Source organism: Eublepharis macularius, chromosome 5 (genome assembly GCF_028583425.1).
Source record: "Eublepharis macularius isolate TG4126 chromosome 5, MPM_Emac_v1.0, whole genome shotgun sequence".
Taxonomy (NCBI): Eukaryota; Metazoa; Chordata; class Lepidosauria; order Squamata; family Eublepharidae; genus Eublepharis; species Eublepharis macularius.
The window spans coordinates 131,197,062-131,209,579 of NC_072794.1; the positions used below are offsets into that span (position 1 = coordinate 131,197,062).

At 42.6% G+C, this 12,518-nt stretch overlaps 2 protein-coding genes across 2 annotated transcripts in view; both read right to left on the minus strand.

Annotated features, from left to right (window-relative positions):
- The window catches only part of LOC129330610 (arf-GAP with SH3 domain, ANK repeat and PH domain-containing protein 2-like), a 58,951-nt gene extending 58,514 nt beyond the window's left edge, over positions 1-437 (minus strand). The window contains exon 1 of the mRNA XM_054980714.1: positions 312-437. Coding sequence (XP_054836689.1) covers positions 312-437 — 126 coding nt within the window. The remainder of the gene's footprint in view (positions 1-311) is intronic.
- Positions 438-5,609: 5,172 nt separating this feature from the next.
- LOC129330521 (fer-1-like protein 4) overlaps positions 5,610-12,518 on the minus strand; it is a 97,885-nt gene continuing 90,976 nt past the window's right edge. Inside the window, exons 43-45 of the mRNA XM_054980580.1 lie at positions 9,174-9,463; positions 6,639-6,739; positions 5,610-6,287 (exon numbers count right to left, since the gene is read on the minus strand). Of these exons, the coding sequence (XP_054836555.1) occupies positions 6,107-6,287; positions 6,639-6,739; positions 9,174-9,463 (572 nt within the window). The 3' untranslated portion in view covers positions 5,610-6,106. The remainder of the gene's footprint in view (positions 6,288-6,638; positions 6,740-9,173; positions 9,464-12,518) is intronic.

Sequence of the window (12,518 nt, forward strand, 5' to 3'; positions counted from 1 at the left end):
GTGCTAAGTGTTGTACTATTTGGTTCTTTGAGAATTTTTGAAGGCAATTTGTTGTTTTATATATTGGTAATGTGTAGATATCACAAGAGCTGTATTGAGCTTTCTCTTCTGAAAGGAAAAGTGAGATCTAAATCCAGAAGTAAATAAAAGCATATTTGAAACTGAGAGAAAGCTAGTTCTTTTTGCGTTTCCATTTTCATACATCAGATAAGAATTACTCGGTAGGAGATTCTTGCTACGGGGATTCAAATCTTCCTCCTCGACTTAGACCAACTGCACCCTCCCTTCCTTCCTTGTTCCCCATTTCTTACCTCCTCTTGGCTACAAACAGTGCTCCGGCATCTGCCCATGTGACTGGTGAAGGACGAGGTTGTCGGAGAGCTCAGATCCTCTTGGGTCTGAGAGATGAACTCTTGGACAGAGATTAGTTCAGGCATTCTGCTGTGTAAAGGCTGGTTACAAAGGAGAGCCCAGCGTTATCCAGCAAAGCTGCTAGGTCGGAATGTCAGGCCACAGAAAAGGGGAACTCAGGATTGAGAGGAAGCTGTTAAGCATTGCTGAGGTGGCCACAAACATCTCAAAAGGCAGATCTACGGCTTGCCTAGAGCTGTCCCGCCATAAAAAGTGCTGCCCTCCTATTTCCTGTCCAGGAAACACATACCCACAAACTGGCCCCAGTGTATACTCCAGAGCAAATCTTCTACTTTCTAGTCAGCAAAGAACTGGAGGCCTGGGGCACTTGCCAATTTTGTAATTGGCTTGTGGACTGTGCCCAAATGTCCACTGTGTATTCTTTTGTATACACAGAGCACTGTGCACAGAGAACTGTGTATAAACCCTCCCTTATCTCATACCCCTGTAAGATGCATATACATAAATTCATATCTTACTGTCTTCTATGTTGCCAGACCTATTCAGAAATAGAAATGATTCTAGGTTGAGATCTATGTAGAAATAGAAATGATACTGCTCTTTTTCCCTCCATGTTGTTTTTCACTTCCCCTGAGAAACCCTCTTGACTTTGTATCTTCCTGTGTCCCTTGGAAATCCTTCCCTCTGCTAACACAGTCCACAGAGACATGGCCACATCTATACTGTAGTGTGTGCCTTGGAGGAATTTCAAGAGAACAAGGCAGGGATTTGTAGTGGCCCCTTCCCTGCCGCCATACTAGGGGGAAAGTTCCTTTTCTTGAAGGTACTCTCATGTATCCAGGAACAGAATAGAATTACTCTGATATAACACATGACGAGGAACTCCAAGAACAGCCTACTAAGTATGATGACATTTCTCCCATTAAGCAGCACTAATATATAGTGGGAAGCTGGATTCGAGGATTACTGTCAGACTGGGGCTGTGAGGCATTGGGAATTACCTCGGGGCTAGGACACTGTCACAAGTGAACTTCAAACAATTTTATGCCAATCAAAACTAAGATGTACCAGCAGCCTATACTTTATTGACAATTTTGTAGGGTTTTCACATATATCAAAGATCTAAATGCTGCATTATTATAATCTCACACATCTCTCCAGACTGTAGCTGTAAAAATTCATTAGAAACTGTTAACTAAAAATCTTTTGAGACTCAGTTCATAGATTTTTCCCCTCATAGTGAAATTCTCTTGCAGTAACTTTACCATATGTTATTTCTCCCAGAAAAACATTTTATGTAAAATATTGTGGTCCAATTTACTATTAAAGAAATTGCTTGAAAACTACTAAATGATATGGTAACTTGAATTTTTCACATGGCTCAAAATGCTTCCCCACTCAAAACAAAACAATAAAAGTCATTACATGAATACTTTTACCACATTTTAAATACATGAGCTGGTTCAATTTTCCCTTCTAAAAGGAACCAGATTTCTATTTTAAGTATTGGGAAATGTGACCAAGAATCAATAGATGGGAGCAAGGTATACAAAAGTCAAAAACTTTACAAAAGTAATTGGACTGACTAGCTCAATGCACTGGTCAGTCTTCACTGTAATAATACTAATTGGTCAGATAACAGCTCTAGGTTATTATTTATATCCACTGTCTGCCTATTAGCTACCGGGCTCAGTTTAAGGTATTGGCTATCATACAAAGCTCTTCATGGTCTTGGTCCAGCATATTTATAGGATCACCTCTTTCTCTGTGTTCCTCCACAGCAGCTTCGCTCCCCTGAACAGGGCCTTCTGCAGGTACCACCTTGCACATGGGCAAAATCAACAGCTGCCTATACACATGCATTCTCTAAGGCAGTCTCCACCCTATGGAACGGCCTACCTAGGGATCTCAGGTCCCTGGTGAGGGTGAGGGATTCCCCACTCCCACCCTCCTCCTCCCACCACCACTCACCTGGCCAGTGGGGGGGGGTGCGAGAACGGATCTCCCAGGTGCACTCCCGAGGCGGTGTGATGACAGCACTCCTGCCTAAACCCACCTGCTGTGAAGCATATGCACTCCTGTGCTTACACAATGACATCACTTCCCGGAAGTGTCATCATCATGCAGCCATGGGGGCATGTGTAAGGAGCACTCTCCAGACACTGTGAGGGTGAGTACCGGGCCCCACTCTCCCGCTAGGAGGGTAAGGGGACCTGGCAACTCTAGGCCTACCTGAAGAGATCAGGAAAGCTCCTGGCTTTCTGCAAATTATGCAAAACTGAATTATTCAAGAGGGTTTTCTACTCAGGTAGAAGTGCTGTACTGAAGGGAGGTAGCCCCAAGGAGATGCACTAGTAAAGGAATAGAGACTACAGACTTTACTTCTATGTACTGTCTGTTGCTCTAAGTTTGATCCTACTGAATAGTTTATATGCTGTTTAATATGTCTGTCTTATAATTGCTTATGCTCTGTTTAGCATTCCTTCAACTCTGTTAGATAACTGCTAGTTTTAAAGCTTTGCAAATTTGCATTTTATACCCAATTATAAAATAAAATATATTAACCCCGACACCACAGCAGTGAATAAAACATGGGTCTGAATTTAGGAAGTGTACTTCGACAGCAAGACATTTATGTGAATATTCAGTTATAAATTTGCAGGTTTTCTGTTGGTAGCTGGAAGAGCACTGCACTGGTAAGTGATCAAGATTTCTGCCAAATCTCAGTCACCAACCCCATAGGAATGCAAGCTGTGTAAGTCATGTATGTGCCCTGCATTTGTGCCATATCACAAGTTGGAAGGATGCAGTGAGGCAACAGCAGAAAGGAACCTATTTCCAAATACATAAACATGTTTCCTAATTTCAACTACCACATCACTCCCAGGAAACCACACTGACATCTTTGCATCTGCCAGAAGAACACAGAGCACATTTATGGCGGAAAACTTAAGAGCCACCTCAGAGTCTTTAGTGTTTGAAAAGGCTTTCCCAAATGTGTCTCATTTTTGATCAAAGGTGTAACCTTCTATCTTCATCTTCAGAAGCCTTGCTTGGGATGACCCTTGCTTGGAATGGGTGGCAACCTGAGTTGTGGCACCAGTATTTTAGAATTCCCTCCCCAGGAAGTTTCATCTGTCTCCCTCTGTCATTGTATTCTGTCAGCGGGTGAAGACTACTTTGTTTCATTTGACATATGCCCAATAATTGCTATTGGCCTTCCTCTCTGGTTTTGGTGTTGTGTGTATTTATGTGCTTTTACTGAATTATTTTATATATAATTTATTTTAAATGTTTTTAATGTTGAAATGTTTTAATATAATAATAATAACATTCGATTTATATACCGCCCTTCAGGACAACTTAATGCCCACTCAGAGCGGTTTGCAAAGTATCCCCACAACAAACACCCTGTGAGGTGGGTGGGGCTGAGAGAGCTCCCGAGAACTGTGACCAGCCCAAGGTCACCCAGCTACCTTCAAGTGGAAAAGTAGGGAATCAAACCCAGCTCTCCAGATTAGAGTCCCACGCTCTTAAGCACTACACCAAACTGGCTCTCTTTGAAGTTTGCTTTCTTGGGGACCCTATTAGGGAGGAAAGGCAGCATAGAAATATTTTAAATAAATAAATATCTCACAACATCTTGTTCTTTAAATGTTATTATTTCCCACTGTGGAAACCTAATGAAATGCACTCAATGAACTTGCAAGTTAAAAGCCTCATTATTTGGACCAGAGGGTGTGGGAGTGCTACAGAGGAAACAAAGGCCACAAGCAATGTTTCCATACTGTGGGGTTTCTAGTTATACATATTTTTAAGCACAATTACCTGCTTAAGGGGAAACTGGCCCTCTTCCAAACTGGTACAATTTTCAACATGTAGGATTTGAGTCCAGTGGCACTTTAAGAGACCAAAATTTTGAGGATATAAACTTTGATTCTACTTCTTGGCATTAGGGGCCTGGAGTTCTCTCAGAATTACAACTGATCTCCAGACTGTATAGATTAATTTCCCTGGAGAAAATGGCAGCTTCAGAGGGAGGACGCTATGGCAGCGCATCCCCACTGAGCTCCCTCCCCAGACACCACCCCAAATCTCCAGGAATTTCCCAAGCCAGAGTTGGCAACCCTACTTGTCTTATTTCAGGGATAGATTGGCATCTACAGGAATGGGGGGTGGGGATCAAATCATGCCAGTATCACTTGTGCACAGTGTTGTAAAACAAATGATTCCTTCCTCATATAGTGCTAACTCATTGCTTTATATATTGCCATTGTAAAAAATGTCACCGGCTCCTACTGGACAAAGAAAGGTCCCCCTCCTCCCTAGCCAATTTCTGAACATTAAAAAAATGGTGGTCAAACATGAAATTGATCTTCTACCAATTTAGTTGCCTGGCTCTGCCAACAGCAGCATTGCTGTTCTCCCTCCTTAGCAATTCCCTCTCTGCATCTGAATAACTTGTAGACTGCTTATCACACTATATTGCACTACAGAGAAAATGTAGGTTGGAATCACATTACTTGATTACATACCAAAGGTCTTACGGGATTGACCTTAATCAAACTCCTATACTTGTTGTGACCAATCAAGCTGAACACAGATCACCACACCAACTGCCTGAAGAAGTTTTACAGATCCAAATAGGCAGGGGAAACAGGAGGTTTATTGACCTCACAGTAGTATATCATACATGGACAGTGAACTGTGCTTGACTTGGTGGGTCAGATCCACAAGCTGGGTGAGTCAGATCCAATATCCTGCCTCTGCTTTTGTTCAGCACAAAGCATAAGAAGATACATAAAAACAATTATGGAGCTGGCAATTCTTTGCCATTTTTACTCACCTTCTAGAATGCTTTCAACATGACTAAAACTGGTACATCTGCCAGATTGTTTTCTTGCCAAGTGTATCATATAAACATAACAAAATAGAAACCAAATGGTTTGAAAATTATGTCTGCTTATTAAAAAAAACTTCATCAAATTGCTATCTTATTACCATCTTTCTGCATATGTTAGCCATGCATATGTTGATCTTTGGCCATACTGAGTCCAATTTTGTAAATATTTTTAATACCAGACTCGTTATTTATTGAATGAGATGCATTCTTTAAGTGCAGACAATGGGTTGGATCCAGAATAAATTGACAATTACCACTGATTCCCCTCTCCTGCTGCAGACTCCCTCCACCCCCTCCCCCCCCGCCCCGCCAAACACACATTGATGTTCCTCAGGATCCTCTATTCCCAGGGAGCTGCATTTCATGGAGATCAGTAGGATGCAGTGAAAAGGGGCCAAGAAAGTTCTGCTGATGAAAAATGTGGCTCAGATCCAGCCTAGCAGTCATTTCAAATGGGAGAGCCAGCCCTTTCCCATACAGCAATGTTTCTATATCCAAGAGATAGCTGGTTATTTTAGCCACAGGAACCTGCACAGCCAGTTCCATTCAAGAGGTATATGATCTTCAGGACTAGCCATTTATTTCATGAGGCAAGTCATTTATCTAACAATAATGCTAAAGGTCCTTGCAAGACAATTGTCATCACATCACAGATGCGAATGGGCAGTTTGATTGTTCAGATGTGGGCAGTTTTTTCTTTCTTCAGATAGTTACATTTTCTAAGTGCTCCAGGCACTACTGGCCAGCTACAAAATGTTTCTCAATTTCTTTGGTATACACATCATTCTTATCTTCCACAGTCAAGTCTTGTCTTGAAAACAGAGAACTCGCTTAGCCATTTATGATCTTCTCACTGATGTATCCAGGCATTGTGTAGAGAATTAGAACCAAAAATATGGTCAGAATAGCAATAATTAGCAATGCAATTATGTACTTCTTGTACCGCTTCCAAATGAAGAAGATGAATGTTTTCATGGGGTTCACAAACCAATTGAAGGATGTTTTTGGACGGCTGGAGAGGAAAGAAGGGAAAAAATCTCAATGCAGGTTCAGACAGAACATCAAAGCCATGTGGCAGTTAAAAGCAGGTTGTTAGCTGCCCATGAGCAGAAAACAACCAAATGTCAAACTTCAAGATCAGTGTAAGGCAGCCTAAGTAGAGAACAGCACATAGGAAACTCTCAGAACATCTCTGTCTCTGGTCCACTCCCATAAGACTGTCCCAGTTCTCTGGATCAATCTTCATGCATCCAAGCATCATGAACTGAGGGAGCCTGGACCAACCAGTCTCCAGGAAAGCAAGAACATGCAACTACAGCCTGGCCATTTCCAAAACCATTTACATAAATCTACAGATACTTACTTGGGTTTGTCCAGGGGTTCAGGCTCTTTGCGCCCCAGACCAACAGGGCTCTTCTCAGCCTCCTCCACAGTCAATAGCTGGAATTCAGCTTCCACTTTCCCCTGGAGAGAAACAGATTATAATTTGACATAGTGCAAGAAGGGCTCTTTGACTCCTGAAAGTTCATACTTTGGAAATCTAGTTGGTCTTTAAAGTCTTATTGGACCCAATCTTACTTGTTTAACTTGTGCAAATGAATGGAGAATAGGATAATGTTCCCCAAACCTTAATTTGGGGACTTTAGCTCACTACACTGCAAACTAGATATATATAAAAGAGTTAAATTCCCTATCAAGAAAAAGGAAATTTTCTACTCCTTGACTCACATTGTTTGTTTGGCTGAGCAACTCACTGGCATGTGGAATCTACCTTCAGAGCAGTTACAGGAGTCAGCTCACCATTCAGACGAACACCCATCTTCTCAGACCAATGGTCTCATATTGTGATGTATAGTATGGTCTCCTGAGAAGCTAGCCTGTGACTTCCTAACTATTCATTGTGACTCCCGGGGGTCATTTCATAGAAAAAGAGCTGGAGGAACTCATTAGCATAACTCATTAGCATATGCCATGCCCCTTGACATCGCCAGAAGTGTGTCATTGGAATGACTGCTTTGCATATGCCACACCCCCTGACATCACCTATCCTGGCTGTTTTGGACCCAATCCAGGCCAAAATGGGCCCAAAACGGCTGAGAGTCAGGTGGGTGGGGACACGTCATGTGACCTCTTTGGGGAACTGCCGGAACTGCGTTCCTGCACATTCCCCCTCAAAATGAGCCCTGGTGACTCCTATATTTTATGTCAGGGCAAAGTTACATTTTCCCTGGTCTCTTCTTCTCATGCGCATGCATGCTGCTTTGGTGAAACAAGTTCTAAAATTGTTAGTCATTTCAGTTCAACTTTCATCTGGACATCTTAGACCACTCAACAAAGGCAACATTGTCAAGGAAAGTAGAAGATGCTATGCAACGTCTATATTTAAACCGAGTAACTGTTATAAGGCTGTTATGATATGTTCTTATTTAATAATATGGCACACCAAAATAAAGTTGCAGTTAGGGAATTTTAGGGTAGCCCCCTTATTTCCAATTAAAACTCATTGATCTGGACTGCTCAAAGCTTGTGAGAAAATCCTTCTAGACCCTATGTTTTGCATTTCTGTTCCTGCAATTGTTTTTATAACATCATAACATAGAGGCCATAAAAAAGGGCACAGCAAGTTTGCTTCCACTATACACTGAAGCTTAAAAATTGTTTATATCCAGAAATATTGAGCTCTGGCCTTGGGTATTCTCTCCCAGTTATGATTTGAAATTAATGGTGTCATCCAAGAATGTTATTCTTACTGTGTTCCTTTAATTGCTGGCTATGACCTGTCAATCTATACTGTTCAGAAGATCACGTACCTCGACTTGATTGCTTGTAAGAAGTGGCTGTTTGTTTAAAAAACTGTATGAGAACTTATAAACTGTATACAATTTTTTCTATGTTGATTGAAAGGTATAAAATACAACCGCTGATGCTTTCCTGTATGCATTCAGTTACCAAACTGACTACATCAAGGCTTACTGCTAAATAAACCTTTTTACTTCTATGATCATGAAGTATAAATGCCTTGAATTATTTCTCAGACTAGTAGTGAAATGGGCTAAGGATGTTGGTTTATTTCTCCCATTAGTTGCTCCCATAGCAATGGCAACAATGTCAGGAGAACAGTGCAGATCCCATAGGTCAGATGCGTGCCTGATGCGCACTATCTAGCATGAGACTACCAATGTACCTCTACACTACACTATGGCTCTTCCAAGGAACTCTCTTGGTGTATTAATATTGTGTTACATGGCTAAATGAGCTCTTGATGGCAGTTTACCAGACTAGTAGTAGTTGTAGTTGCAGTAGCAGTAATACCACCTACTTATATACTGCTTTTCTAGACAGATTAGTATCCAACTCAGAGCACTGAACAATACAGCTAGGGAGCTGGAGCAGAGTGGCTTACCCAAGGTCCCCTACTGAGCTCATGGCAGGAATGGGATTTGAACCAACAGAGTGCTGATTCTTTTAGGTAACCCCAACGGCCAAACTGCATGTGATTTGAGAGTTCTGGTGTTAGAATCTTTTGCTTTTTCTTGAAAAAGCTGATTAGTAATCCATATAGCTAGGGTGAGTACTTGTCTCTTTCTTCCCATGGAACTAACTGCAGCTTCAGATGATCTATTTAAATCTTGAAAGAGGCATGGGAAGGAAGAGAACATTCAGATTCTACCCCAGCAACTCTTCCTATATTATTAAAGCTGTCTCTTGGGTGTGCTTAAAAAAATAACTGAGACATTCTGATAACAGAAATCTATCACTTGTTGTTTGGTCCTGAGATAATGGGAAGCCACAGAATAAGACCCCTCTATGTGTACAAGAGTGTGTGTACTTGAGCACATGCATATACATGTATGAATACATCCTCATATCTATTTCTCGCAGGTCCCTTTCTTCTTACTGTTAGGATGAAGACATTTCCACTAGGATCTGAAAACTCAACATCTTCTGGATTTACTGATCTCCTCCACTTCTTCTTCTTCTTCTTCTTTTTCTTCTGCTTAGCTTCTCTCTCTTCCCTTTCAATATCTTCCTGTCCTTTCAGTTTGATGAAGGGCCACCAGCCTCTCATTCGCTTGTTTCGGAAGATGGAGAATCGGGGCATGGCCTTTTCCTTGGCCATCTTGATCGTGCACTGCTCTGAACTCTTGGCCGCTCTTACCATATCATTCAGCTTTAATTCAATGGCCCCTTGAAACACAACAACAACAAAAAGGAGAGCCTTAGATACTGATTATTTGCACAAAGCTATTGCCCAAATGGATGGAACTGGCATTTTCATCCATGCAGAGATGTTGTCTACAGCTTGTAGAATATGAGGCAGTTTACAGAATCTAGCCAGAAGCATAACTATAGAAATCACAAAGTTAGAATGGACTATCATGTCACCTAAACGAAACCCCAGACCCTGCAAGACAGAACCCACCATCCCACACACACCGAGGATATCAAAGATTTCTTCTGCACCTCACACCACCTAAATTTTCTCAAATCATTATACAAAAACAAAATGCATGACTTGCCCAGTTTCATGGACCTCTAGAGTGGCCAGGGCCCCAGAATTATAACCGTGCTGTCCACTTCCTCTTGGCAGCACCTTTGCCAACCCCACAAGAGTCCTTAAGCAGAGATCAGATGCCTGCAGAAGAGTGCTTCCAGGGCAGAATGAATGAGATAATTTATCAAAAAAGCAAAACTATGCCCTGAAGGTAATAAAGTCTTGCAGTTCTTAGCAATCTGAACAGTTGGAAATGTTCTGTACACACCAAAATACAAAAATTAGTCAATGGCAAGAACTTAAGATATGGCCAGGTAGACCAGGTGAGGAGCTAAGAGGCAGGAGAAAGTACCATATTGGGCAAGAGTGAGGACACAAGAAGACAGGAGTAAAAAAACAACTTCAAGGCAAGCCCTGGAACTTTCTAACAGCAACCTCCTAAGTGTCAACCTACTGTGCCACAGCAGTGAAAACTTTGTGCTGAGAATTATTAAGAAAGGGACTGAAAATAAAATGGCCAATATTATAATGCCCCTGTATAGATCTATGGTGCGGCCTCATTTGGCATACTGTGTGCAATTCTGGTTACTGTATCTCAAAAAGGACATTGCAGAGCTGGAAAAAGTACAGAAGAGGGCAACCAAGATGATTATGGGTTTGGAGAACATTTCCTATGAGGAACAAGTCTGAGACTTTTCAGTTTAAAAAGAGATAACTAAGGGGTAACATTATAGAGGTTTATAAAACTATGTACTGGGTAGAGAAAGTATTTAGAGGGAACTTTTTCATTCTTTCTCAAAATACTAGAACTCGAGGGCATCCAATGAAGCTGAGGGGTAGTAAATTCAGGACAAAAGGAAATACTTCTTTAGACAAAGAGTGATTAAAATGTGGAATTCACAGCCAAAGGATGTAGTGATGGCCACAGCCGTAGACAGCTTTTAAACGGGATTAACAGAGTCACGAAGGACAGAGCCGTTTCCACACGGCTTACCTTGTTCTGGAAAACAGTGAAATCTTGCGTGAAATCTCGCGAGAAGACGCTGCTATCGCATCTTCTCGCATGACTTCATGAGAGATTTTGCTGTTTTCCAGAACAAGGTAAGCCATGTGGAAACGGCCCAGGTCTATTAGTGACTGCTAGCCATGGTAATTAAAGAGAACCTCCCAGGCAGTGAACCTCTGAATACCAGGAGGCAACTTCAGGAGAAGACCTCAGCCTCTATGCCCTGTTGTCAGCCCTCCAGAGGAACTGGCCAGCCATCATGTGAGACAATATGCTGGACAAGATAGACCACTGGTCTGATCCAGCAGGGTTCTTCTTATGTTCCTTTTACTGCTTCTCAAAGCAAATAAGGGAAACTAGCAGCAAACAAGAAAAACTGCACCATCTAGTGGTTGCCCAGTCCAGATTTCAGTTCAGTCCCTTCTACATCTTTTTATTGCTCCACCAGCTACTGGAAGAAGGGAGCCCAAGAAAGCAGGAAAGCTAGCATTCCAATGAATCTGAGCAGGGCTCGGTAGCTATTCTGGACAGTTAGATCCTCAGCAAAACCTACCTGCATATCTTCCTCTGATGTAGACTTCCTGGCCTGGCCTGATGTAGGGCTGCTTCCAGGTTTTGCAGGGCCTGGACAGAGAGTGCTCAGAGGCCCTCCCTAGGCCCAACACTAGGCTCCCCTTCTTGCCTTCCCACCCACATGTATCCACCAGCCTGTGCATCCTTCCTTTACCCACTCACAAGCTCTCCTACAACCTGCAGTCACAGTTGCCCATGCTGCCTCCACTCCCTCTCCCCAATGGTGCTGAGAGGTAGGCGCAGCTGGGAGTACCACTGCCATGACCACCAGGAATGATGATGCTTTGCGAATCACCCACATGCCCTTCTCCAGCAGTGCTAGGCAGCATATGTAGCTGGGAGCAAGGGTGACAAAGCACTCACAAGCAGGCAGTGAAAGGGTGTAGGGACAGGCATCAGAGGAGATGTGGGAGTCAGCAGCAGTAGGCCCCACCAGAAGCCACAACCCTGAAGAAGCACCTCCAGTCAGAGCAGTCACAGATTCATCGATATAGATTAGCTGACTTGTGAAATGGAATTGTAATGCTTGAAGCTTGAAACTAGAGATGGGCACGAACAAAAAAACCTGAACAAGATGTTCGTTGTTCACTGCCATCCACGAACAGGGACTCGTGAACAACCACGAACATGGCCCTGTTCAACTTAGATTGGGGTTTCCAGGGCAACAGCAGGAGTTCAGACAGAGTTCAGACAATCCCTGCCTAAGTTGCCAAAGGAATTGATTGCAGGTGCCAGACTGCCTGGCTTGATGAACAGGAACAGACGAGGCTTGCAACAACCACCTGTTCGTTTAGAATGGGGCCTCACGAACAGCTTGTTCATGAACAGCAGATTCGGCTGTTTGTAGCTTTTTTTTGTTCGTATTGCTGTTCGTGCCCATCTCTACTTGAAACAGGTAGAAATCAAGTGTGAGGAGAAAGAAGCAGAGAGGGGAATATTAGAAAAACCATAGGGTCCGCTTCTCAGGGTGGCTTTTCTGTTTCTTTCTTTGTTTATTTTGTTATATAGTTTTAGCCTGTCTTTTTACCCACCATAGTTCCCAAGTAGGATTACCAGCCTCGAGGGGGGGCGGGGCTGAAGATATCCCAGAATTACAACTGATTTCCAAATAACAAAGATCAGTTCCCCTGGGGGAAATGGCTGTTCTGGAGGGTAGACACTATGGTGTT